Source organism: Eretmochelys imbricata, chromosome 21, assembly GCF_965152235.1.
Source record: "Eretmochelys imbricata isolate rEreImb1 chromosome 21, rEreImb1.hap1, whole genome shotgun sequence".
NCBI classification, from domain to species: Eukaryota; Metazoa; Chordata; order Testudines; family Cheloniidae; genus Eretmochelys; species Eretmochelys imbricata.
Window position 1 is genome coordinate 18,904,084 of NC_135592.1, and position 26,865 is coordinate 18,930,948.

General features: G+C 44.1%; 1 protein-coding gene across 7 annotated transcripts in view; it reads left to right on the plus strand.

Moving 5' to 3' along the window:
• The window catches only part of LZTR1 (leucine zipper like post translational regulator 1), a 317,240-nt gene that overhangs the window by 279,932 nt on the left and 10,443 nt on the right, over positions 1-26,865 (plus strand). For 3 of the 7 annotated variants that reach the window (XM_077839228.1, XM_077839231.1, XM_077839235.1), the window contains one exon: positions 28-554. The exons of 1 other annotated variant lie outside the window; for it this stretch is intronic. In XM_077839228.1, coding sequence (XP_077695354.1) covers positions 28-144 — 117 coding nt within the window. In that variant the 3' untranslated portion in view covers positions 145-554. Of the gene's footprint in view, positions 1-27; positions 555-12,114; positions 17,317-26,865 lie in introns of those variants that run through there. 3 more of the 7 variants (XR_013348515.1, XM_077839229.1, XM_077839236.1) reach the window with 3 other exon arrangements.

Genomic DNA, 26,865 nt, shown 5'->3' on the forward strand with positions numbered 1-26,865 from the left:
TTCTGTTTGTTTTTGTTTTCCCTGAAGGTCTCCAAGTTGCCAAACCTGCGATCCCTCAGTCAGCCGCTCCTTCTTGACATCATAGAATCATTAGCCAATCACATATCAGACAAGCAATGTGCAGAGCTGGGTTCAGACATATAAAACACTTCCAAATCTCTTTCATTTGTTCCTCAAAGTGCTGCACTTTACAGCTGAATCCCTCTATACTGAGCTGCTCAGAATGTCAACACAATAAAGCAGAAGACCTGTGAAGAGCATAAAAATCTGAACTATTGCTCTCCTATAGAGCTGCATGGCTTACATCTGTGTATTTGGGGCAGAAGCTGGTCTCAGCCGTACCAATGTAAAATTGAAATCACTGCGGGCAATGAGTTCAGAATCTGGCCTATTGCTTTTGTTTTGTAAAATATAAAAGGATCATTATTATTATGAAACACAACATTTAGTGAAACATATTCAAAGGGCTTTATCATTGTAACACAATCCAGTGGCTGGAAGTTGAAATCAGCAATAATTAAATTGGGAATAAAATGCACAATGATAACAGTTAATTGATAATTGGCCCAGAATACAAAGGCCTTCTATAGATTTTCTGTCACTTGGAGTCTTTAAATCTACATTGGGTGTCTTTCTAAAATATAAGCTGTTTTTCAACTACCGTATTGGGCTGGATACGGGAAGCACTGCGTGAAATTCTCGGGACAGCGTTTTGAAAGAGGCCAGACTAAGATAGTCATAATGGCCCCTTCTGACTTTTAAAATCTATTAACCCTCTCCAGTCAAGCCTTTCTGAAATAATGTATTAGTAAATAGCTAAGATCTTCTGCCTGCATGGCAGGAATCACTTTGTTTTAGCTTGAGGGAAATGAAGCAAAAGGAAGCACTGGAAAAGGGGTGTCCAACCTGTGGCCATTGAAGGTATGCTTCCAGCTACATCCTGTGACTTTTTTTTTTTTTTTTTTTTGGTAACTGAAGTATTTTCATCAGCCGTAGTCACTACAGAAAGGTGTATGGATCCTCTAAAAGATCTGCCGTAGTTCAAACAGGAATTAATTCAGGGAAATCCTATGGCTTGTGTTCTACACATGAGCACAATGGGCCCTTCTAGCTTTATAATCTCTGAAAAGGACCTCCCACTGCGGCTCATGCAACCCCAAAGATTTATTGTGAGCAGCCGATGTCCCACTCCTACTGCAGCTGCCCTCTCTGGCCACCTGCTGCATCAAAGGGGAAGAGAGAGTAGCTCTGGCTTCGTTGCATACACTGCTACTGGTCTGGGGGAGCCTAGGTGAACAGGGCAGGCACTCAGAAGGCTTTGCTTAGGTGAACACCCATAAAGGACAGCTTATTTACCCCAGACAGCACCCAGGGCAGGCCAGGAGGGAAAGCTGAGAACCAACAACAGGAGTTCCATGATCTAACTTGCATCAACTGTCAAGGGTCCCCAAGAAACCATACAATAGCTGCAGCACTGCATACACCAGCCACTACCCCATGCTTACACTCAACCTGCCCCTCTGCACCCTGACATTACCCCTGTGCCAGAGGAACTGTGGGGAGGGAGGCATAGGAGCTGAATATGCTGGCTCTGTGCCTGCTGGGGATTACTAGTAGCAAAGCAGATAATGTAGCAACTAAAACTAGTCTCCCTTCCCCGGGATGTAGCAAATGGCCAGCTGGGGGAGCGGCTAAGCAGCTGCACTCAGCAGGGGCTTGTGGATCATTTCTACTCCAATGGCCACTGTCTGAGCGGTTCAATGGGAGCAGAAGAGGCCAGAGAATCTACTCACAAGCATTGATTTGGAGCCCCTCGGCTTTTGGGGGTAATGTATTTGACTCTCATGCTGGAGAGTGTGGACAGACCTGCAGTAGAAATACAGTGGCCAGGCAGCTTACGTTTATACACTAGCCACCTCCGCATGGGGGGATGGACTAGGTGACCTCTTGAGGTCCTTTCCAGCCTAACAGTTCTATGATTCTTGGATCTCTTCTAGTTAAGGGCAGTAAAGGTCTGTTTCCAGCAGACCAGAGCTACACGCCTGTGTTGTACTGTTAGCTTCACCATTTCCTGTGTGTGTCTGAAAAGGTGGTTGCTTTTGTGATGTCCAGTTGCTGTTCACCAGCTCCTTGGTGCTGGGTAGCAGGGTTTTAGACGCTGTTGTCCCTTCAATTAATTCAAGGGACGTGCTTTATGGAATGATAGATTGTCCTCCCAGTTAAGGACTTGTGCTAGCTGCATGTGCAGGTGGCTCTGACTGGAGAAGGCAGAGTGACCTGACATCAGGCCATGTGCGTTGAACTGAACTCTAGTAGATGCACCTCTTCTCCAAATATGTACACCCATTCCTCTGGTATATGCTCTCTGTATTTCATTTGGAAATTAAACTGACCAGTAAGTAGCACACCAGTAAATAGCACTTATGCACCACTACCACTAACCCTATCAACTCCACTTTCTGAGAATCTCAGGGCAATTTAAAGCTGAAACCTGTGGTTCACACCTATGACTGTCAGCATTGCACAGAGTCTATATTCTGAGAACTCAGAGGCACATGCAACCCCATGGTTTTTTACAACAAACCTTATGACCTAGTTATCTCAAGTGCAAAGTAAAACTTACTTTATAGCGAAATGGAACCATATAGCCTGCAGCATCAGTCAGCAGAGCTGTTCTGGTTGGGAGTCTCACACTGACTACAGCTGCCTTTACATGGAAACAGTCAAATGTCTCTCACATGGAGGAGATTTTGATCTACAGTGTGCACAAGACTGCCCACATTCTGACAGCACAGCAACAAAGGTGACATTTTCAGGTTGGGTTTCAGCCAGTCTCACTGAGATTTTAGACCTGCTAGGTGAGTTAGGGCTGGGAGCTCTTATTTGAACCTCCTGATGGGTAAAATGAAGCACCATTATTAATAAAGATTGGCAACACCCTATTTGAGTGCTAGGAACATAAGAATTGCCATACCAGATCAGACCAGCTGTGCATCTCGTCTAGTAGTATGTTGTCTCTGACTCAGAGGAAGATGCAAGAATTCTGTAGTGGATACTGTGGGATAAGCAGCCCTTATGAGTAGTTTCTCCCTAACTCCCACCAGTCAGAAATTTGTGAAGGGTTACCTCCTTTTATTCTCCTCTCACTGTGGTGGTTCTAATTATCCATATAAATCCTCAACCCTTTTAAAAATCCTGTTGAGCTCTTGGTCTCAATGATATCTTGGCAGTGATTTCCACAGATTGATTATGTGTTGTGTTCAAGGGTATTTCCTTTGATCAGTTTTCAATTCCGTAAATGTCGTCTTGTTCTTGTATTTGAAAAAGGATAAAGAGGAATATAAATCTCTATAACATTAATCATTCTGTGTACCTTTGTAATGTACCCTCTGAGTCGTGTCTTTAAAGTAACTTGTCTTGATCTTTTCAACATCTTTCCATCCCTCTAAGAATTTTTATCTTCTGTCGCAGAATCCCCTGGGTTTTCTGTAGGTTGTATCCTTTTTAAGATAGGATGACCAGTACTGAAGGCAGCATTCCAGATGGGGACGTACCAATGATCTATAGAATGGCATTATAATATTTTCAGTACTGTTTTCTGTCGTTACTGATCCATACAAACATCTTGTTTCCTTTTTTGATCACTGCTGCCATTGAGCCGTGACTGCCATTGCGTTGTTTATGGTGATACCTGGGACATTTTTGGTTACATTGATTTAAATCCCAGGAGTAGGGCATATGTGAGTAGTCTAAATAATTCCTTCCAATGTTCATTACTTCGCGTTTGTGAGCACAGAATTACCATTGGGCTGCCCATTTGTCTAGTGCTGGTTAAGTCCAGGTCCAAATAATCTTTCCTAACCACTTAATGCCCTAGCCTTTTTAAGGGAAGGTTATTCAGAAAACTGTGATGTAGCTGTCTTAGTATTACTGGAAGTCCTCAGACTTCCTTTGTCCCTTTCTTTTTTTTTAACTTTATTGTTTTTATGTGAAATATATGTATATAGCAAAAGAAAACATATATAAATCTATACACGAAGCAGAAATAACATAAAATAATAAAGCAAAATGTTCATTATTTGCAAAACCTGAAAAAACATGCAAAAAACAGAACCCGTAAAAGTAATACAGGGCATTAAAAGTGGCTCAATAGATAAATAAGTGAGAATATAGTTTACAGGTATCTGGGATTAATACAAATTGTGATTGTATGAAAGAGTTTCATGTATGACCAGGCATCCTTGTATTTTTTTCCATGTGTTTCTGTTAGAGTAATTTTTTCCATTAATGCAGTAGTGGAGAGCTCACTCAGTCAGTCTGTGTATGAGGGAAGAATTGCAGAGTTCCATTTTCTCAAAATACTCTTTTGGCCACTAGAATAGTTTGCAATCCATTTCTTAATGTTAAGTGTAATTCCAACTCATCCAGACCCCTAAAATACTCACGCTTGGAGAAGAGAAAATCGTGACACAAAGATTTTGAGAAGTATCAGGGGGTAGCCATGTTAGTCTGTATCCCCAAAAACAACAAGGAGTCCGGTGGCACCTTAAAGACTGACAGATTTATATGGGCATGAAAGCTTATGCCCAAATAAATCTGTCAGTCTTTAAGGTGCCACCAGACTCCTTGTTAAGATTTTGAGAGGCACTGGTTATAGTGTTCCAGAACACATGCATTTTTTGACAGATATAAAAGATGTGAAAAAGGTGGCATGTGGCTGTTTGGCAATGAACATTGAGTGCTGGAGATTCAATCTAGTCTTAAACAAACGCTCTGGAGTCCAGTAGTACCTGTTTAATATCTTCTTCTGGAAGAATCACAAGGATAAAGAACTTGAAGTGTCTTTAACATTAAACCAAACATCCTCCCAGGTTTCTGTTGAGACAGTAAAACTAAGTTCTTTTTTCCATTTTCTTTTAAACTGAAATTGAGAGGGTGCTGAAAAGCATTAAGCCACCTATAAGTCATTCCTAAAAAATGACTGTTGTTTCCATATTTCTCAACATGTTCTTCTAGAGAAGAGAAAGTTAAACAGACCAGTTGTCTCCTATTTGTGCATGTATACTTGAGCATAGTCACTGAAAGAAGGAATTGTGAAACAGCAGTAGCTGTTATTTGTTACACATTTAATTGAAGGAGGCCAGTCTAGCAGCTTGTGTTATATCTTTAATGTTTGTTAATCCTTTTTCTATCCAAATTGTCTTAAACCTGGAACTGGCCTTGATCCTGAGGCACAGGTTATCCCATAGTGGTATGAGAGGAGAATTAGTAAGATCAGATGCTATAATCATCTTAACATATTGTAGTATACCCCACATAGATGCCAAGATTGGATTTTTCTTTAAGGGTATGGGTAGCCTCTTGAGGTATAAAAAAGAAGAGAGGGAATCAAATGGCATAGCTAAGCTTTTTTCAATCTCAAACCAAGTCAGTATGTATACTGAGCCACTGGAGGGGAACCAGCTTACAATAAGATACATTTGGAACACTAGGTAATATAGATACAAATCTGGAAAATCAGTACCTCCAGTTGTCCAGCATTTTTTAAGGGTCATGTGTGACAAATGAGACTGTTTTTTTTTTTTATTCCATATAAATTCCATGATACACCTATTTACTCAAGCAAGGAGCATAGGAGAGACTTTGAAAGACAATAGGCTAATGATATAAATTAATCTTGGGCAGATATTCATTTTGGCTACTTCTGTTCTCCCAAGTAAGAACAGAGGAAGGAGATGCCATCTCTACATCCTCAGAAACTTTTAAAAATAAATTGTCCATTTTTATAAAAAACAATTTTGGGACAAATCTTAGAATCATAGAGTATCAGGGTTGGAAGGGACCTCAGGAGGTCATTTAGTCCAACCCCCTGCTCAAAGCAGGACCAATCCCCAACTAAATCATCCCAGACAGGGCTTTGTCAAGCTGGGCCTTAAAAACCGCTAAGGAAGGAGATTCTACCACCTCCCTAGGTAACGCATTCCAGTGCTTCACCATCCTCCTAGTGAAAAAGTTTTTCCTAATATCCAACCTAAACCTCCCCCACTGCAACTTGAGACCATTACTCCTTGTTCTGTCATCTGCTACCACTGAGAACAGTCTAGAGCCATCCTCTTTGGAACCCCCTTTCAAGTAGTTGAAAGCAGCTATCAAATCCCCCCTCATTCTTCTCTTTTGCAGACTAAATAATCCCAGTTCCCACAGCCTTTCCTCATAAGTCATGTGCTCCAGCCCCCTAATCATTTTTGTTGCCCTTCACGGGACTCTTTCCAATTTTTCCACATCCTTCTTGTAGTGTGGGGCCCAAAACTGGACACAGTACTCCAGATGAGGCCTCACCAATGCCGAATAGAAGGGAATGATCACATCCCTCGATCTACTGGCAATGCTCCTACTTATACAGCCCCAAATGCCGTTGGCCTTCTTGGCAACAAGGGCACACTATTGACTCATATCCAGCTGCTCGTCTGCTGAAACCCCTAGGTCCTATTCTGCAGAACTGTTGCTTAGCCACTCAGTCCCTAGTCTGTAGCAGTGCATTGGATTCTTCCGTCCTAAGTGCAGGACTTTGCACTTGTCCTTGTTGAACCTCATCAGATTTCTTTTGGCCCAATCCTCTAATTTGTCTATGTCCCTCTGTATCCTATCCCCTACCCTCCAGCGTATCTACCTCTCCTCCCAGTTTAGTGTCATCTGCAAACTTGCTGAGGGTGCAATCCACTTAAGTAATCGATTTCATTGCATATTTGAAAAGGAAGGTGCTGAAACTAAGAAGGATCTGGTCTTTTGGATGCAGCCATTGCTTGTGATTTATAGAAGTTAATCTGAAAACCAGAGATCTTTTCCAAAAAAATGCCAACTGTACTCAATTATGATAGAATTGATGACAATGGATACGTCAATAGTACAAAAATGTCATCAGCATATAAATTCTTCTGTGTTTATGGTCACACCTTCAGTGGTTTTAATTCAGTGGTTGAGAGCTGGCATGTGTACATTGGCAGTGGTTCAAGAAATAGATTAAAAAGGAGGGTGAGAGGGGACAGCCCTGTCATGTCCCTGTTTCTAGCTGAAATGCAGGGGGGATATTCCTTTAGTTGATAGTAAAGGGAGGGGAAAGTTGTATAATATACTAATCCAATTTGGGAATATTGATCCAAATCCAATTTTTTTTAGGCAAGTCATCATATAAGGTAATTCCACCCTATCAAAGGCCTTCTTTGCATCTAGAGATAAGGCTATGGAGGAAATATTTGATATCTGAACTTGCTGGATCAAATGAGCAATTTTTCTTGTATTATGAGCAAACAATCTTCTTTTAATTAAATCAACCTGATCTTGTGTGTGTAACTGATGGGATGATGGTACTCAGTTGTGTCACTACAATTTTTCCAATTATTTTGCAATCTGTGCTCAACAGATATGAGTTAAAAGTCACCATAGTTGCAACCATCTTTGTTCTTTAATATTAAAATAATTAAAACAGTTCTCATATTACAAGCCATGGTTTTGGGAATGTTTAATTGAAGACCCTTGAAAGAATAGAAGATAACTGATTACAAAATGTTTTGTAGAAATATTTTGGAAAGCTGTCCATCCCAGAGGCATTACCAGAATTCATATTTTCAGTAGTGTGTTAGAGTCTTTGTGTTGACAAATGTTTGTCCAAAAAACACTTGTTCTGAAGTTAGGATATTAAAAGGCTGGTCTTCAACGAAATGATTAAATTTGTTAGGGTCAGCTCGGTCGTCTGATTTATATGAAGCTTGATAGAATTGCTTAAATTGATTATTTGTATCTATATCTATTAGTTCAAGAAAGAAGGAAGAAATGTTGTTGCTGGCTAGTTTCCTCATAAGTCTTCTGCCAAGTAGTTTACCTGCTTTATCTCCCCGTTCAGAATATCTTTGTTTGATCCTGTGACTGTAAATTCGATTTGGCTGGATAAGCATTCATTATATCTATATTTCGAGTTGATTAGAGAATGTAGGTTTTCATTATTTGGGTCAGTCTTGTGCATTCTCTCCAAATCATCTATTTCCTTGGCTAAAGAGTCGAATAACTTGTCCTTCTATCTTCTTTTGGGAGGCCCACTTTATGCATTCACCCCTTACAGTAGCGTTCATAGCTGAGGTTACAGATTGTTTATTTTCTCATATGAAGTTAGAGATGACTGAATCAACTGTGCAACGAAGTTTGCAGCTATTAGCAGCACAGTGTTCAGCTTCGACTGAGAATTTAATAAAGTAGAACTACCATCTATGGTAAGTATAATTGGAACATGATCCAAAATGAGTATATTAAAAATAGTTGCTTCTAGTCATGCTGGAGTCAGTTCTGAAGACCCAAGAAAAAAGGTAACTCTGGAGGAAGATGAATGTACTGTATTGAAATATCATGCTCCTTGGGGTGTCTCAGTGTCCACATATCTTTTAAATCAAATTCATTCATTCATTAATAATGAGGGTTAGCCTATTGCATTTTGACAGCTGTCTCTCTTGTAATTGGATTTGTCCAGATGTGTGTCTAGTATAGTATTCCAATCACCTCCCAGTTTTACAGGAATATCTTTTTTATTAGAAATCATATTTTCAATATCTTTGAAGAATTCAGAATTACCTCCACTTAGATTTTAAATGCTTCCTAGAATTAACCTTTTTGAGTTGAAACAGCCTTCAGAAAGGATATATGTCTTCCTTCAGGATCAGACCAAGACTACGTAAAGTGGAAAGTTATACTTTTATGAATTAAGAAGGAAGTGCCTCTAAAAGAATTCAGTGATGGATGATACTCTACACTTAACCACATCATATTCATTCTATCAGCTTCTTTTTCTACTAAGTGAGTTTCCTGCACTAAAGCAAAGTGGTATAATTTTGCTCTCAAGATTTTAATTCTCTTAAGGTTCATTAAGTCCCCTCACATTCCAGAAACACACTCTAAGAAAATTAATGGCAAAGTTTTAAAAGATACATTAAGATATATAACCTTGTTCTAAAGATATATATTCCCAGTTAATATTGTAAAACCACATCTCTAAGATAATGGTTCATATATATACATATTAGATAATGGTTAGTTTTGAATAAATTTATGGCTTCAATTCAACCTCTGAGGGTGTCAGGTATACAAATAGGTCTATAATTAAATATCATATGTCTCCCAAGGTATATTTGTAACAGAAAACAAACAAAAAATAACAAACATAAAACCAGGCAGTATGCGCACATTCAGATCCCTAATGGCTTCCATTTCTTTCACTCCCCCTCCCCGTATTATCTAATATTCTAAACATCTGTAATTGCAAATATATTTTAAATGAAATATTAGCCTGTAAATACCATTGGGTATTCTTAGAACATGTATAATATATTCCTACGTCCAGAGGTTTTTATACATGCATCTATACACTTATATATGCATATAAGAGGCCCAATTTTAATTGCTGGATGATTGTCAAAATAAAGTGACTGAGTTGCGGACAAACCATGGAAAACTGTGGAAAAGTAATAATATTTGCAATAATAAAATCCATTATTACTTTTCTGCAATTTTCCCCTGTCGGCCACTTGGGGGCTTTCACTCTCAGCCCTGGGGTGGCCAGGGCTCCTATTGTGAAAATTGTGGGAGAAGCCTAATGTTGCGGAATCCGCAATTTCCACAGTATCACAAGTTAAGTAGGGCCTTATGCATCTACATGTATGCAGAGTCATCACATATAAATTTACAGTTGATTTGGTCAATGAAATGCAAATTAGTATAAAATCTGAATATGGAAAATACAGCAATATTATGGGGGAAAAGAAAAAATGTCATATACTATGGCAGATGTCCTGCACAAATTGAATAGTTAGTGTTATTTACGGTTTAGGCTGTAATCTACAGGACAGGAATTGATTGCCCCCAAAGGATCTGTGGTTATCATAATATGATCCATCAGCAGTAGAACTAGTGAACAGATTTTTAAAGAAGCCTTATTGAGGGTGCAAGAACAAACCATCCCGATGTGCAGAAAGAATAGCAAATATGGCAGGCTATCATCTTAGCTTAACAGAGAAATCTTCTGTGAGTTTAAACACAAAAAGGAAGCTTACAAGACGTGGAAGATTGGACAGATGACTAGGGAGGACTATAAAAATATTGCTCGAGCATGCAGGGGTGTGATCAGGAAAGCCAAAGTACAATTGGAGTTTCATCTAGCAAGGGATGTGAAGGATGACAAGGGTTTCCACAGGTATGTTAGCAACAAGGAGAAGGTCAGGGAAAGTGTAGGACCCTTACTGAACGGGGGAGGCAACCTAGTGACATGATGTGGAAAAAGCTGAAGTACTCAATGCATTTTTGCCTCCGTCTTCACAGACAAGGTCAACTCCCCGGCTGCTGCACTGGGCATCACAGTATGGGGCAGACGTGAGCAGCCATCAGTGATAAAAGAACAGGTTAAGCACTATTTAGAAAAGCTGGACATGCGCAAGTCTATGGGGCTGGAAGCAATGCATCCGAGGATGCTGAGGGAGTTGGCTAATGTAGAGCCATTGGCCATTATCTTTGAAAATCGTGGCAATCAGGGGAAGTCCCGGAAGATTGGAAAAAAGCAAATATAGTGCCCATCTTTAAAAAGGGGAAGAAGGAGAATCTGGGCAACTACAGACCAGTCAGCCTCACCTCAGTCCCTGGAAAAATTATGGAGCAGGTCCTCAAGGAATTCATTTTGAAGCACTTGGAGGAGAGGAAGGTGATCAGGAACAGTCAACATGGATTCACCAAGAGCAAGTCATGCCTGAACAACCTGATTGCCTTCTATGAGGAGATAACTGGCTCTGTGGATATGGGGAAAGCAGTTGACATGATATATCTTGACTTTAGCAAAGCTTTTGATACTGTCTCCCACAGTATTCTTGCCAGCCAGTTAAAGAAGTATGGTTTGGATGAATGGACTATAGGGTGCATAGAAAGTTAGCTAGATCGTCGGACTCAACGGGTAGTGATCAACGGCTCAATGTCTAGTTGGCAGCGGGTATCAAGCAGAGTGCCCCAGGAGTTGGTCTTGGGGCCAGTTTTGTTCAACATTTTCATTAATGATCTGGATGATGGGATGGATCGCACCCTGAGCAAGTTTGTGGATGAAACTAAGCTGTGGGGAGAGGTAGATACACTGGAGGGTAGGAATAGGGTCCAGAGTGACCTAGACATATTGGAGGATTTTGCTAAAAGAAATCTAATGAGGTTCAACAAGGAAAAGTGCAGAGTCCTGAACTTAAGGACGGAAGAATCCCATGCACTGCTACAGGTTGGGGACCGATTGGTTAAGCGGCAGTTCTGCAGAAAAGTATCTGGGGATTACAGTGAACGAGAAGCTGGAAATGAGTCAGCAGTGTGCCCTTGTTGCCAAGAAGGCTAACGGCATATTGGGCTGCATTAGTAGGAGCATTGCCAGCAGACTGAGGGAAGTGATCGTTCCCCTCTATTCGGCACTAGTGAGGCCACATCTGGAGTATTGCGTCCAGTTTTGGGGACCCCACTACAGAATGGATGTGGACAAATTGGAGAGAGTCCGGCAGAGGGCAACGAAAATTATTAGGGGGCTGGGGCAATGACTTACGAGGAGAGGCTTAGGGAACTGGGTTTGTTTAGTCTGCAGAACAGAAGAGTGAGGGGGGATTTGATAGCAGCCTTCAGATACTTGAAGGGGGGTTCCAAAAAGGATGAAGCTAGGCTGTTCTCAATGGTGGCAGATGACAGAACAAGGAGCAATGGTCTCAAGTTGCAGTAGGGGAAGTCTAGGTTGGATATTAGGAAACCCTATTTCACTAGGAGGGTGGTGAAGCACTGGAATGGGTTACCTAGGGAGGTGGTTGGATCTCCATCCTTAGAGGTTTTTAAAGCCCAGCTTGACAAAACCTGACTGTGATGATTTAGTTGGCTTTGATCCTGCTTTGAGCAGGCGGTTGGACTAGATGACCTCCTGAGGTTTCTTCCAACCCTAATCTTCTATGATTCTACGTCTTCATCTAGCAGTGCACGTTGTGATGATTAGTTGGAGACAACACTTCCATCAGTAGATGGGTCTGTGTCCCCCAGCTTCGTGTTAAGCTGTTACTCTATATATTGCAGTGTTACGCAGTTGTTGCTCAGTTCCAAAGAGGGTCAACAAAAGACTTCAGCCTAGCTGCTAGAATTTGGAAGATTATATAGGTGAGTATTACCATATCTGCAAAGATATATAGGAATACAAACTGATTTTTAGACTTGTGGACGTATGCTTTTTATGGTGGAATAACCATTCTGCTATTTTTGATCACGTCTAGCCTCTGTCTTTGAATTGTCTGCAAAGCTTCAGATGGTGTTTTACAGAAGCCTGCTAAATCCATAGGTTACTTGATCTTGTATCTGATGCTGGTCGCTGTCAGGATCTGCTTTATGCCATTGAATGCAGTTCTCTTTTTGGTAAGCTCAGTTGAGAAGACAGGTAAAAGAGAAATGTGGCCTTTCTGCATAAGGGTTTTAGCTTTTCTGGCAGCATTCATTGACATTACTTTATCATTGAACATCAGCAGCTTGAAAATGATGGGTCTGGGCTTGTCAGAGTCCTGCCATCTAGCACCAGGCATTTGATGAACCCTTTCAATATCTAATGCGGGCAGCTGGGGTCCAATTTAAATATGTCAGAAAGCAGCTTCTGGAGAAAGTTGATAATATCCTTCTCCTCTAGACCTTCATCAATGCCCAAGAGGCAAAGATTGGCTCTTTGAGATCTGTTTTCAAAGTTGTTTTTCTTTTAGTTTGTCTAGTCAATGTATTTTCTTCTTTAATTTCACTGGTTTCAATGGCAGCCTTTTATAGCTCATTTTCCAAGTGAGCCATTTCGGATTTTACATGAATATCATTGGAGATTGAATCCAGTCTGTGGGGAATTCTTTCAGAGCTGCGATGCACTGGGTGAGGCTCTGCTGTGGCCTTGAGATCTCCACCTTCAGCTGTTGAGGTGATTCAGGCTTAGCGCTTTTGTTGCCTCTCATTTTTTCATTGGAATCCATAGTCAACTGTTTGAAGTTTATCTAGAGGATTAGTTTAAAACTTTTATGACATAAACTTATTGTCAATTTGCTAGGAAAGTAATTATTAGAGAGAGAATAGGTCTGGGACTAGGCAGCCATCTTCCTCATGGGTCTGCTTTGTCCCATTCAGTTGGGTTTGTACTGTTGTTATAATTGCAGTAGCACCCAGAGACTAGATGAGAGTAGGACCCCATTGGGCTGGGCACTGGTGAAGCCACATCTGGAGTATTGTGTCCAGTTTTGGCCCCCCACCACTACAGAAAGGATGTGGACAAATTGGAGAGAGTGCAGCGGAGGGCAATGAAAATGATTAGAGGGCTGGGGCACATGACTTATGAGGAGAGGCTGAGGGAACTTGACTTATTTAGTCTGCAGAAAAGAAGAGTGGGGGGGATTTGATAGCAGCCTTCAACTACCTGAAGTGGGGTTCTAAAGAGGATGGAGCGAGGCTGTTCTCAGTGGTGGCAGATGACAGAACAAGGAGCAATGGTCTCAAGTTGCAGTGGGGGAAGTCTAGGTTGGATATTAGGAAAAACTATTTCACTAGGAGGGTGGTGGAATCTCCATCCTTAGAGGTTTTTAAGACCCAGCTTGACAAAGCCCTGGCTGGGATGTTTTAGTTGGTGTTGGTCCTGCTTTGAGCAGGGGGTTGGACTAGATGACCTCCTGAGGTCTCTTCCAACCCTAATCTTCTATGATTCTAAGACATTGTGAGTGCCCAAAGGACCCTTCAGCAGCCACTCCCTGACTTCTCCTGCTACCTTGAGACTCTGGCTGTCCCTGCCCTGGTCTGTTCCTCATTCTCCCCTGTGTTAAGGAAAGGACTTGTGCAGGGGAAGTGTGTGTGTGTGGGACGGGGTGGGTGTCTGCAAAATTCTGGACTGCAGGAATGATGCAGGGAGGGGTAACCCTGGCTGAGTCTTATCTCCCCCATCTCCCAACTGCAGCTTTTGTGTCTTCTCCAAGCAGCTTTCCTCCCAGATGTACAGAGGACATTGGTCTCACTGGATGATGATCTCCTAGCAACAGGCAGAGGCCAGGTGTTGATGCTGATTCTTTTAGGGCAAGTCCCTTTGATATCACTGACCAGGAGGCACTGAAGATGACTATACAGACTTCTGGGTAGCTGATGGTGTGACTGGCTCTCTCTCCAAGGTCTCAGAGGCTGGTACCTTAAGAGCCATTTCATGCTGTGCACTGCACAGTGCTCATGGCTCTTGTGCAGCTTTGAGGGAGTTGGTAAAGCAGTCTGGGCTGCAATGCTGCCAGCATCCCAGTTCTTTCAGCTCTGTGTCTTTACAGCAGATCTGGAGCAGTAGTGTCCATTTTCCTATTGTCTGGCCAAGAGTGGGCTCGGGAAAGCTGGATGGTTGAGTCTCAGTCTGGACAAGACAGAGGTATTGATGGGTTGATGGATGGAGATGATCTATGTAACCCTCTCTTAGTACCACCCCAATGGTACTAAAACTCATTATTCCTCCCTTTTTGGGCTCAGTGACTCACTGTTGGGGCTCAGTCTTTCTGTCGTAAAGCTGAGGGCTGCAGATCAGTCTCAAGCCCTCCGTAAAAGAGACAAAAATGGCACCTTCCTTCCAGACATGACAAAGCCATGAAAAAAATGCAGAAATTGGGCTTGTTTTTGGCTTAATTGGCTTGTGAGTTGCTTGTTGGCTAGTTTCTGGCTTGTTGCTTGTTTGGCTTGTAGCTTGTTGCTTCTTTTTTTTTGATCGGCTCCTGGCAAACAGGCAAGCGGGGGAGAGAGTCAGGAGTGCACAGCGGGCCCATCACAGTCCCAGGCTGCACATCAGGGGGATCTAGTCCCATAGAGTGTTGGGGTTCTTAGAGATTGGCTTGTTTTGGCCTTGTTGTGAAATGGGATTAGCTTGATTTTTGGCTTTTTTGTGACATTTGGGGTGCTTATTTACCGTGTGAAAGTTGGCAACTGTGCTTCCTTCTTTAGGGAGCAACTCTGAGCTACTTCTCCTCCAGCTGCTGTAACCTTCCCCCTGCAGCCAGCACTTCCCCTTTCTGGGCTCAGCCATGTACAGATTCTTCAGGGCCTGTAGGTGCTTTGCACAGGTTGTCCATCGGGGTCCTGCTGCAGTCCCCCAGGTAGTTTGTCTCTCCAGTGTTGATGGGGCAGGCAGTCTCCATTCCATTTCCATAGAACTCTGCCTGCTGCTGGCTATGGGAGATACACAGGGCCTATGCACACACCTCTTCAAGGTTAATGGTTAATTCTGCCCATTCTAGGGGACTTGTTGAATCCTTGGCTGCTTCTGGAGTAACAGGAAGCAGCAGAAGCTATTTTCATCTTCCCTCAGTGAGGAAATGGCTTCCTTTGCTCCTGGAGGTGAATTTTGCCACAGCTGTCCATGCTTTGTCATGTTGAAACGTGCAGGGCCTGGGCTACTCTTGAAGATCACTCAAAGATCAGTTCATTTAAGGCAGAATGTGCGGGCTGCTCACATGGAGCATATTCCACCTGCTGCCAGTTTGTTCCAGATGCAATTGGAGTTGTTGATTTGGATCTATAAAGCCTATATGTTTTAGTCCTAACTCCTGTGTACATCAACTATTTCTTCATGCACCACCCTGACATCTGAGATCAGCTGAGAGGCTCTCTAACAAGCCCCAGATTTGAACATTAGTAAAGGGGGCAGAATGTTCTCACGGCTGGGGTATGGGAATAATCTGTGTGCAAGTTTCTTGTTTTGCTCAGGACTGTGGCAGGGCTTTGAATGATCTCTGTTGACTTTTTGTTAATTTTGTTGTGCTCTAATGTATATAACATGGATTCTGGTGGTGCCTAAAGCCGAAAATAGATGCAGTTTACATGTTTTAAAACATCCACATGTATCAAACCAGGAGACCAGTGAACGTGCCAGAGTCAATGTGGCAGTGAGAGTCAGGAATTTGCTTTTCCCCTTCCAGGTCTGACACCTGAATGTTGTCTCTCCTTTCTGTCTCTCCTTTACCATTCCCATCCAAGCTCTTGCTAAGTCTTGGTGCTTCTTCCTTTATAGTATCTCCAGAATCCATCCTTTCTTCTCCATCTCTCCTGTCCAAACCTTTCCTTGGTGATCTCCCAACCAGATTATTGCTGCCTCCTTCCTGTGGCCTACGTGACTCTGACTCCCCTCCAGTCTGTACATCGTATAGGTGCCACACATCTGTCTCTGCTGGTGCTCACCCCACATCCCAACCCCTCTGCATTCTCTTCTACCTCAGACCCACAGTCCTCATCTTCAAGCCCCTAACTAGCTCTGCCCTTGTCTTCATTTTGTCCCTTGTTTCCTGCACTCCCCGCATGCCCTGCAATTCACACATCCCTTTGCATTCTTCCTCCACCTCCCTGCGGTGTCCCATTCTGCCCCAATGACTAAAATGTCCTCCCTCATTGCACTCACTGCATAATCGCCCTTCAGATCTTACCTCACAGGCCATTCTTGTCTGCAGTCCCCCGGCGGACACACAATCCCATGCCAACTAATTAAGTCTCTCCTCTCAGTGTCACTGTGTCAGGTTGGATTGAACCTAGGCTCTGCTCCTGCAATGCATGATGTGTAAGTGGACTGTGGCACTTGCACCAGGCCTTGGGGAAGCCGTTGGGGCTATCCATGCAAGTGCAGCAGACTACCCACATCTTGAACACTACAGGATTGGGACCCTGAACTGTATGTTTCTCAGGGCAGGAACCTTGTGTGTGTTCTGTTGTTACAGCACCAGTCACACTTCTTCTGCTATCCAGAAGTGTTAAACTGATCAGATGATGCTATTCAGTGGATCTCTGAAAGCCATTCCAGCAATAGCTGTGTGTTTTCTCTTATGATCAGTGTATACTCTTTCTTTCAAGATGTAGTTATTACAATATGTCCTAATTAAAGTACAACCCTTTCCCTCATAAAAATGACAACCCTAATAAACATTATTTGGGATCAACATGCAGTTCAGTTGTTTTCATTTTGTCTGTTATTTTATTATGGAGGTACCATAGTTGAGAGTCAGTTCCATTTTGCACTTAAAGCAGGGATTTAATCTTTGTTTACTGTGAAAAAAATACAGAGTATCCACCCCAAATTTATAATATTTGCTTTTGGAGTACAGGATAATTTTTCTGAGAATTTACAAGTAACTCACCTGATGAATTTATGAGGTATAATTAATTGAATAACAGAACCTTTAAAAAATGTAGCATCTCTGTCAGTGTTTTCTTTGTTACAAATGATCTTAACAATAAAATGGCACAGACCCTTCACACTTTGCATATAGTTAAAATTATTTGAAATCTTGTGCATAGATTAATAATGTAGCTTAATTACAACCTAATGATTGTTGTATCCAATTGTTATGATTATATATACTACAGACAAACTCTTGTCAACAGTTCAGGTAACTCTCAACTGTGGACATTGTGACATCACAGGTCACTCAGCCAGTCACTACCCTTCTTCTACAGCTAATTTGTATGCAGCAATTCTGTTGATTGTGACTTAGTGGTATAAGGGAGATTGCACACGTCAAGCACTCTCGCTAGTAAAGAGCAAGTGACAGCTAGCCAAGTAAAGATTCCAGATGTCCATACTAATTTGGGCTTCCTTATAACACTGCTGCATCAGCTCCACCACACCCCAAGGGAATACAGGCCTGCTCTGCAACTATAAGTTAGGTTTGTGCATGTGTCTATACTCAAATTTGTCTCTGGCTGAGGTAAGGATCCCATTACAGCAATGCAGTAAAACCACCTCCCCAAACAGTGTAAAGCCATGTTCATCCTACTTTGGTCAACACAGTGTGAGTGTAGACATTGCATGGACTGTGTTGACCCTAACAGCCCTCCAGCCACTGTCTCACAATCCTCTAGTGTCCACAACACTGATCACTCTGCTTACAATTTTAAACTCCGCTGCCCAGAGACGGGAAACCACACACACACACCCCTTTTACAAACCACACGTTTTTTTAAATTCCCTTTCCTGGTTGTCCACCTTGGCAAGCTAATCTAGCAGCTCATCTTTTTCATTTTTCTTCCAATCAACCATGCTGGCTCCACACACACAGGGGGGTAGTAGACGCACTCCTGCCTGGAGCAGACAAAGAAGTTTTGGATCTCCTGGGCCCGTAGGAATAAGAGTTTGTGCAAGCACAGCTACGGATCAGCCGTAGTAATGTGGACATTTATGAGCAGTTTGCACAAGAGATGCAGGCATAGGGGCTAGGACAGGGATTAGCAGCAGCACCACATGAAAGTGAAGGAACTTCACCAGGGATACCACAAGGTGAGAGAGGACAACAAAAGATGTGGTGCTGCCCTACAGACCTGCTTCTTTTACAACGAACTGCATGTAATAGTTGCAGTGACCCCACAGACCACTGTGCAGGCATCAGAGGAGCCTAAAATGGAACCCGTGCCATGAACAATGAGGGGGAAGAGGAGTGGGGAAACACAGGAGAGGGCTCCAACCATGCCATAAAACTGGACCTGTTTGAAACTGTGGGAGAATTGCTAGTCCCATCAGGAGAGTGCAGATGAGCCTGCTGATGAAGGGGAAGGGAGCTTGGGTAAGTGTGTGCCTGCATTTTTTCCTTACAATGTTTTATTTACTTTTCCTTCCTCTCTCCCTGCCCCTCCCCTCCTGCCATTTAAAGATGGCACCCATCCCATCCCCACATTTACAAGAGAAAGATATCAACTTTTCAGTGTTTTACTGGTGTACTGTGAGAAAGTTAAAAAGTCAATTTAAAATAAATTCTGGAACAGTACTATGACAGTCCGATTACACGATCCTCATCATAATGTAGGACCGGAAAGGCCCTCGTGAGATCATCCAGTTCAGTCTCCTGCACTGAAGCAGGGCTAAGTCTCCTGCCAGTGTTTGTCTAACCTGGTTTTAAACATCTCCAATTACAGAGATTCCACAACCGCCCCAGTGCTTAACCACCCTGACAGGAAGTTTTTCGTAATGTCTAACCTACACCGCTCTTGCTGCAATTTACTCCAATTATTACTTGTCCTGTCCTCAGTGGATAAGAACAATTTATCACCCTCCTCTTTATAAGAACCTGTTACATACTTGAAGACCTTTACCATGGTTCTTTCACCATTCCAGATACCCCCAGGTACCATGGCAACCAGCAGCACCCCAAAAGCCCCAAGTTCCATCCTGAGTGCTCCCAGCACTAGCTCAGGCACCCCAAGTGAGGCCCTCAGAGCATGATAGAATCTCCCAGAGACAGCACAGATGATGGCAACCCTAACAATGCCTCCCTCCTGTGTTTCCCCACTCCTTCCCCCCCAACCCAGTAGGGCAACCCTAGCAATGCCTCTGGCACCATCATATACCCATGGTGATGCCCCAGTGCCAACCCATGGAGCCTTAACAGCATCGCAGCTGCCCCGGGTAACAATTCTGTACCATCCCAAGCATCGCCAGTGTTGCCCAAAGTTCCCAGCATCCATCTCAATGATGTCAAGGAACTAAAAACAGAACAAAGCTCTGAGAGCTGGTCTACACTACCACTTAAGTTGACGTAAGTTATGTCACTCGGGTGTGAACCCCCTGAGCAATGTAATTTACATCAACTTAAAGCAGTGTCTATACTGCACTATGTCAATGGGTGTGTCACGGTTCCTCCCCCACTCTGAACTCTAGGGTACAGATGTGGGGACCTGCATGAAAACCTCCTAAGCTTACTTTTACCAGCTTAGGTTAAAACTTCCCCAAGGTACAAATTAATTTTACCCTTTGCCCTGGGAATTTCCACTGCCACCACCAAACTTTAACTGGGTTTACTGGGAAACGTAGTTTGGACACGTCCTTCCCCCCAGAATCTTCCCAACCCTTGCACCCCACTTCCTGGGGAAGGTTTGGTAAAAATCCTCACCAATTTGCATAGGTGACCACAGACCCAAACCCTTGGATCTTAGAACAATGAAAAGCATTCAGTTTTCTTACAAGAAGACTTTTAATAGAAGTAAAGGAATCACCTCTGTAAAGTCAGGATGGTAGATACCTTACAGGGTAATTAGATTCAAAATATAGAGAATCCCTCTAGGCAAAACCTTAAGTTACAAAAAAGACACACAGACAGGAATAGTCGTTCTATTCAGCACAGTTGCTTAATTACAGTTGCTCAGCCATTTAAAGAAATCATAATCTAACACATACCTAGCTAGATTACTTACTAAAAGTTCTAAGACTCCATTCCTGTTCTGTCTCTGGCAAAAGCAGCATACAGACAGACCCAGACCCTTTGTTTCTCTCCCTCCTCCCAGCTTTTTAAAATATCTTGTCTCCTTATTGGTTATTTTGGTCAGGCGCCAGCGAGGTTACATTTAGCTTCTTAACCCTTTACAGGTGAGAGGATTTTTCCTCTGGCCAGAAGGGATTTTAAAGGGGTTTACCCTTCCCTTTATATTTATGACGGTGTAATTACGTCAACAGGAGAGCACGCTCCTATCGACTTTGCACATCTTCACCAGATACAGCAATGGCCAATTTAGTGTGGTAGTGAAGACAAGCTCTGAGTACATAAGCTTCTGTTGCTTATAGAATAGAAATGAATGGCCTTTCTGTGGCCTCTTTGCAGCCTGTTTGAGATTAGTTTGTACCTTTAATTAGCTCTGACTACTTGAATGACAAGTTATAACGTAGAGAGACAAGGTGGGTGAGGTGACATATTTTATTGGACCAACTTCTGTTAGTGAGAGAGAGAAGTTTTTGAGCCACACAGAACTTGAAAGCTTGTATCTGACCAACCGAAATTATAATGTAGTAATGGAAACCACAAGAAAAGGCTGTAGTAAAAGAACATTGTTAATAGCAAATTAATTTTATTATTGGGGACAGGAATCAGGAAAATGTTAAATGTTAAACTATACACAACTGCAAAAGACAACATGAAATATGTTAAAAACATGTTTTCAGGTCAGGCTAAAGTAAGTTAAAGTTGTTACAGTGGAAATGTAGGCATAACAGAATATGACATTTAATTATGATTGATTGATGGTAAGTTGCATAACTAACTGCAAATTGTAATATGAAATAAATAAGGGGTTATAAAAAAAACCCCTATAAATTGTTACCCAGCTTTGGAACCAGGTGAGCTGTGGACTGGACCCAAGATTGGTAGTGAGTTACCCCGTTCCTGTAATGCGCTGTCATTTCTTTAATCAGGGCAACCTGGTTTAATAAACTTACCACTTGATGTCTCACTAATTAATAACATAAATGGAACCATTTATTACAGCAGCCAAACCCCACCCTGGGTACTCATATCAATGTCCCAAGCATCGTTCCCAGGTACCTCAGGCGCACAGTTCTGGGAACCCTTAACATTACCCCCAGTGCTGTTCCAGCAATGCCCCCAGAGCTGCCAGACATCCATGAAGATGGTCTAATGCTGCTCTGAGTGCCCCTGGTGATATCTCCAGCACCTTCACAGGTGACACTGATGACACAGCACCATCCTCCATGCCCCGATGACACCTCAGTGCCGTCCTAGGTGCCTGTGGCATTATGGATGCCTCCGCCATTGGACCTGCAAGAATACTGCATCTCCCAGGGGACATCCCTGGGTGCCCACACCTGGCACTGTCCCATTGTGCCCCTGGAGTCATTCTGGACACCCCCACTGACATCTTCGCGAACCAGCTGAGCGGCGGCGAACCAGCTGAGCAGCGGGGGACAGCAGAGCAGCTCACAGCAGGAGTTTGCCTGGGACTGGTAAGTATCCGAGTGTGTGTGTGTTTGCTTGCTGAGGAAGTATCCGAGCGTGTGTTTGCTGGGAGGGCAGTGTGAGAGCCTGAGTGAGTGTCTGATTGGCTGCTAGCCTGCAGGGGGCGGGCATTAGGGTGTCCGTTTGTTTGTGTCAGGGAAGCCTGGCTGTTTAAAAATAGCCAGAGCTTCCCGAACCAGCTGAGCGGCGGCGAACCAGCTGAGCAGCGGGGGACAGCAGAGCAGCTCACAGCAGGAGTTTGCCTGGGAGTTCGCCTGGAGTGAGCCCAGTGAGGCTTACGTCTTGCAAACTGCTCTGAGGAAGCTCATAGTAGGAAGGTGATATGGAAGGGGGGGGTTCAGCTGTTGTGACCTGCACTGGATGTGCCATGTTTGTCTTTCTTCCACAGGACAGAAGCGACTCTGTCTGTACAAAGTGCAAGCTGGTCTCCATATTGGAAGAGAAGATTGAAGGTCTGGAGCAACAGATAACAACCCTGCGTTGCATACGAGAAACTGAGGATTTTCTGGACAAAACTCAGGATATGCTTCTAGGGGCACAAAGCTCTAAAGATATAGAGCAGGTTGCACAGAGGAGCCAAGAGGCCAGTGAAGAAGCTTGGCAACATGTGACCTCCAGAAGAGGTAAGCGGAATGTCCGGGTTCCAGTAACACAGACACAGGTAACTAACCACTTTCATGTTCTCTCCACAGGTACCGTTGCGGAGAGTGGACCAGATGATATGTCTGGGGGGAGAAAGCAGAAGGAGACTCCGCTGGTTGGAAGGCATGAGATGCGATGTCCTGAGGTTGGGGGTTCCACGACCACCACTCCCAAGAGGAGAAGGCGGGTGGTGGTGGTCGGGGACTCTCTCCTCCGGGGGACTGAGTCATCTATCTGCCGCCCTGACCGGGAAAACCGAGAAGTCTGGTGCTTGCCAGGGGCTAAGATTTGCGATGTGACGGAGAGACTGCCGAGACTCATCAAGCCCTCGGATCGCTACCCCTTCCTGCTTCTCCACGTGGGCACCAATGATACTGCCAAGAATGACCTTGAGCGGATCACTGCGGACTACGTGGCTCTGGGAAGAAGGATAAAGGAGTTGGAGGCGCAAGTGGTGTTCTCGTCCATCCTTCCCGTGGAAGGAAAAGGCCTGGGTAGGGACCGTCGAATCGTCGAAGTCAACGAATGGCTATGCAGGTGGTGTCGGAGAGAAGGCTTTGGATTCTTTGACCATGGGATGGTGCTCCATGAAGGAGGAGTGCTGGGCAGAGACGGGCTCCACCTAACGAAGAGAGGGAAGAGCATCTTTGCCAGCAGGCTGGCTAACCTAGTGAGGAGGGCTTTAAACTAGGTTCACCGGGGGAAGGAGACCAAAGCCCTGAGGTAAGTGGGAAAGCGGGATACCGGGAGGAAGCACAGGCAGGAATGTCTGTGAGGGGAGGGCTCCTGCCTCATACTGGGAATGAGGGGCGATCAACAGGTTATCTCAAGTGCTTATATACGAATGCACAAAGCCTTGGAAACAAGCAGGGAGAACTGGAGGTCCTGGTGATGTCAAGGAACTATGACGTGATTGGAATAACAGAGACTTGGTGGGATAACTCACATGACTGGAGTACTGTCATGGATGGTTATAAACTGTTCAGGAAGGACAGGCAGGGCAGAAAAGGTGGGGGAGTAGCACTGTATGTAAGGGAGCAGTATGACTGCTCAGAGCTCCGGTACGAAACTGTAGAAAAACCTGAGTGTCTCTGGATTAAGTTTAGAAGTGTGTGCAACAAGAGTGATGTAGTGGTGGGAGTCTGTTATAGACCACCGGACCAGGGGGATGAGGTAGATGAGACTTTCTTCCGGCAGCTCACGGAAGCTACTAGATCGCATGCCCTGATTCTCATGGGTGACTTTAATTTTCCTGATATCTGCTGGGAGAGCAATACTGCGGTGCATAGACAATCCAGGAAGTTTTTGGAAAGCGTAGGGGACAATTTCCTGGCGCAAGTGCTAGAGGAGCCAACGAGGGGGGGCGCTTTTCTTGACCTGCTGCTCACAAACCGGGTAGAATTAGTGGGGGAAGCAAAAGTGGATGGGAATCTGGGAGGCAGTGACCATGAGTTGGTTGAGTTCAGGATCCTGACGCAGGGAAGAAAGGTAAGCAGCAGGATACGGACCCTGGACTTCAGGAAAGCAGACTTCGACTCCCTCAGGGAACGGAGGGCCAGGATCCCCTGGGGGACTAACATGAAGGGGAAAGGAGTCCAGGAAAGCTGGCTGTATTTCAAGGAATCCCTGTTGGGGTTACAGGGACAAACCATCCCGATGAGTCGAAAGAATAGTAAATATGGCAGGCAACCAGCTTGGCTTAATGGTGAAATCCTAGCGGATCTTAAACATAAAAAAGAAGCTTACAAGAAGTGGGAGGTTGGACATATGACCAGGGAAGAGTATAAAAATATTGCTCGGGCATGTAAGAATGATATCAGGAGGGCCAAATCGCACCTGGAGCTGCAGCTAGCAAGAGATGTCAAGAGTAACAAGAAGGGTTTCTTCAGGTATGTTGGCAACAAGAAGAAAGCCAAGGAAAGTGTGGGCCCCTTACCGAATGAGGGAGGCAACCTAGTGACAGAGGATGTGGAAAAAGCTAATGTACTCAATGCTTTTTTTTGCCTCTGTCTTCACTAACAAGGTCAGCTCCCAGACTGCTGCGCTGGGCATCACAAAATGGGGAAGAGATGGCCAGCCCTCTGTGGAGATAGAGGTGGTTAGGGACTATTTAGAAAAGCTGGACGTGCACAAGTCCATGGGGCCGGACGAGTTGCATCCGAGAGTGCTGAAGGAATTGGCGGCTGTGATTGCAGAGCCATTGGCCATTATCTTTGAAAACTCGTGGCGAACGGGGGAAGTCCCGGATGACTGGAAAAAGGCTAATGTAGTGCCAATCTTTAAAAAAGGGAAGAAGGAGGATCCTGGAAAAATCATGGAGCAGGTCCTCAAGGAATCAATCCTGAAGCACTTACATGAGAGGAAAGTGATCAGGAACAGTCAGCATGGATTCACCAAGGGAAGGTCATGCCTGACTAATCTAATCGCCTTTTATGATGAGATTACTGGTTCTGTGGATGAAGGGAAAGCAGTGGATGTATTGTTTCTTGACTTTAGCAAAGCTTTTGACACGGTCTCCCACAGTATTCTTGTCAGCAAGTTAAGGAAGTATGGGCTGGATGAACGCACTATAAGGTGGGTAGAAAGCTGGCTAGATTGTCGGGCTCAACGGGTAGTGATCAATGGCTCCATGTCTAGTTGGCAGCCGGTGTCAAGTGGAGTGCCCCAGGGGTCGGTCCTGGGGCTGGTTTTCTTCAATATCTTCATAAATGATCTGGAGGATGGTGTGGATTGCACTCTCAGCAAATTTGCGGATGATACTAAACTGGGAGGAGTGGTAGATACGCTGGAGGGGAGGGATAGGATACAGAAGGACCTAGACAAATTGGAGGATTGGGCCAAAAGAAATCTGATGAGGTTCAATAAGGATAAGTGCAGGGTCCTGCACTTAGGACGGAAGAATCCAATGCACCGCTACAGACTAGGGGCCGAATGGCTAGGCAGCAGTTCTGCGGAAAAGGACCTAGGGGTGACAGTGGATGAGAAGCTGGATATGAGTCAGCAGTGTGCCCTTGTTGCCAAGAAGGCCAATGGCGTTTTGGGATGTATAAGTAGGGGCATAGCGAGCAGATCCAGGGACGTGATCGTTCCCCTCTATTCGACATTGGTGAGGCCTCATCTGGAGTACTGTGTCCAGTTTTGGGCCCCAAACTACAAGAAGGATGTGGATAAATTGGAGAGAGTCCAGCGAAGGGCAACAAAAATGATTAGGGGTCTAGAACACATGACTTATGAGGAGAGGCTGAGGGAACTGGGATTGTTTAGTCTGCAGAAGAGAAGAATGAGGGGGGATTTGATAGCTGCTTTCAACTACCTGAAAGGGGGTTCCAAAGAGGATGGCTCTAGACTGTTCTCAATGGTAGCAGATGACAGAACGAGGAGTAATGGTCTCAAGTTGCAGTGGGGGGATTTAGGTTGGATATTAGGAAAAACTTTTTCACTAGGAGCGTGGTGAAACACTGGAATGCGTTACCTAGGGAGGTGGTAGAATCTCCTTCCTTAGAGGTTTTTAAGGTCAGGCTTGACAAAGCCCTGGCTGGGATGATTTAACTGGGAATTGGTCCTGCTTCGAGCAGGGGGTTGGACTAGATGACCTTCTGGGGTCCCTTCCAACCCTGATATTCTATGATTCTATGATCTTAGATGCTGTGCCAGATACTCCTTGTGCTGCATCTGGCACCATGGCAAGTTCCCTAGGAAATGTCTCCAACAATGTCCTGGATGTCCCCTGTGCTATTCTTGGTGCCCCTCCAGTACCCTGGGCTGTCCCACAATGCATTTGTCCCCATCCTGGACGTCTGTGTTAAAATAGAGGGTATAAAACAAACCTTAGGTAAGTAACTGCTTATCTGATTTCCCACACCACCTTTCTTAGGGTCCTTTTAATTTCAATTCTTAATCTCTTACCTAACAGCCTAAATTTGGCATCTTGAGACACTCTCCTAACTTTCCCTCTATCATTTGTAGCTACATATACCATAACCACTGACTCCTCCCCAGCACTGCCTACCAGGCTATCTAGATGTCTCCTAGATCCACTACTTTCATGCTTGGCAGGCAATTTATCATGCAATTAGCCAGGTCATCCCAAAGCCAACTATATATAGTTCTAATATCAAATTCCCCCAGTACTAATACCCATCTCTTCCTAATAATTGGGGTCCCCTCCCCTGGATGGGGTATCCTCACTGGGAGAGGATATCATGATATCATCTGGAAGGAGGGTCCCAACTGTGCGATTGTTTTTCCCTGCTCGAGCTTCATGCTTTCCTGTCCTGAGACCTTCATCTTCCTGAACAGTACAGGGGCTGTTGAACAGGCAGTGTCACTGCTCTACTGTGTCCTTTCCGCCCATCCAATCAGAGAATGAGACCTTTTGAGTTCTTGCAGCCGGTACTGGAATTTTTCAGTTCTTTTGTGCAACTCA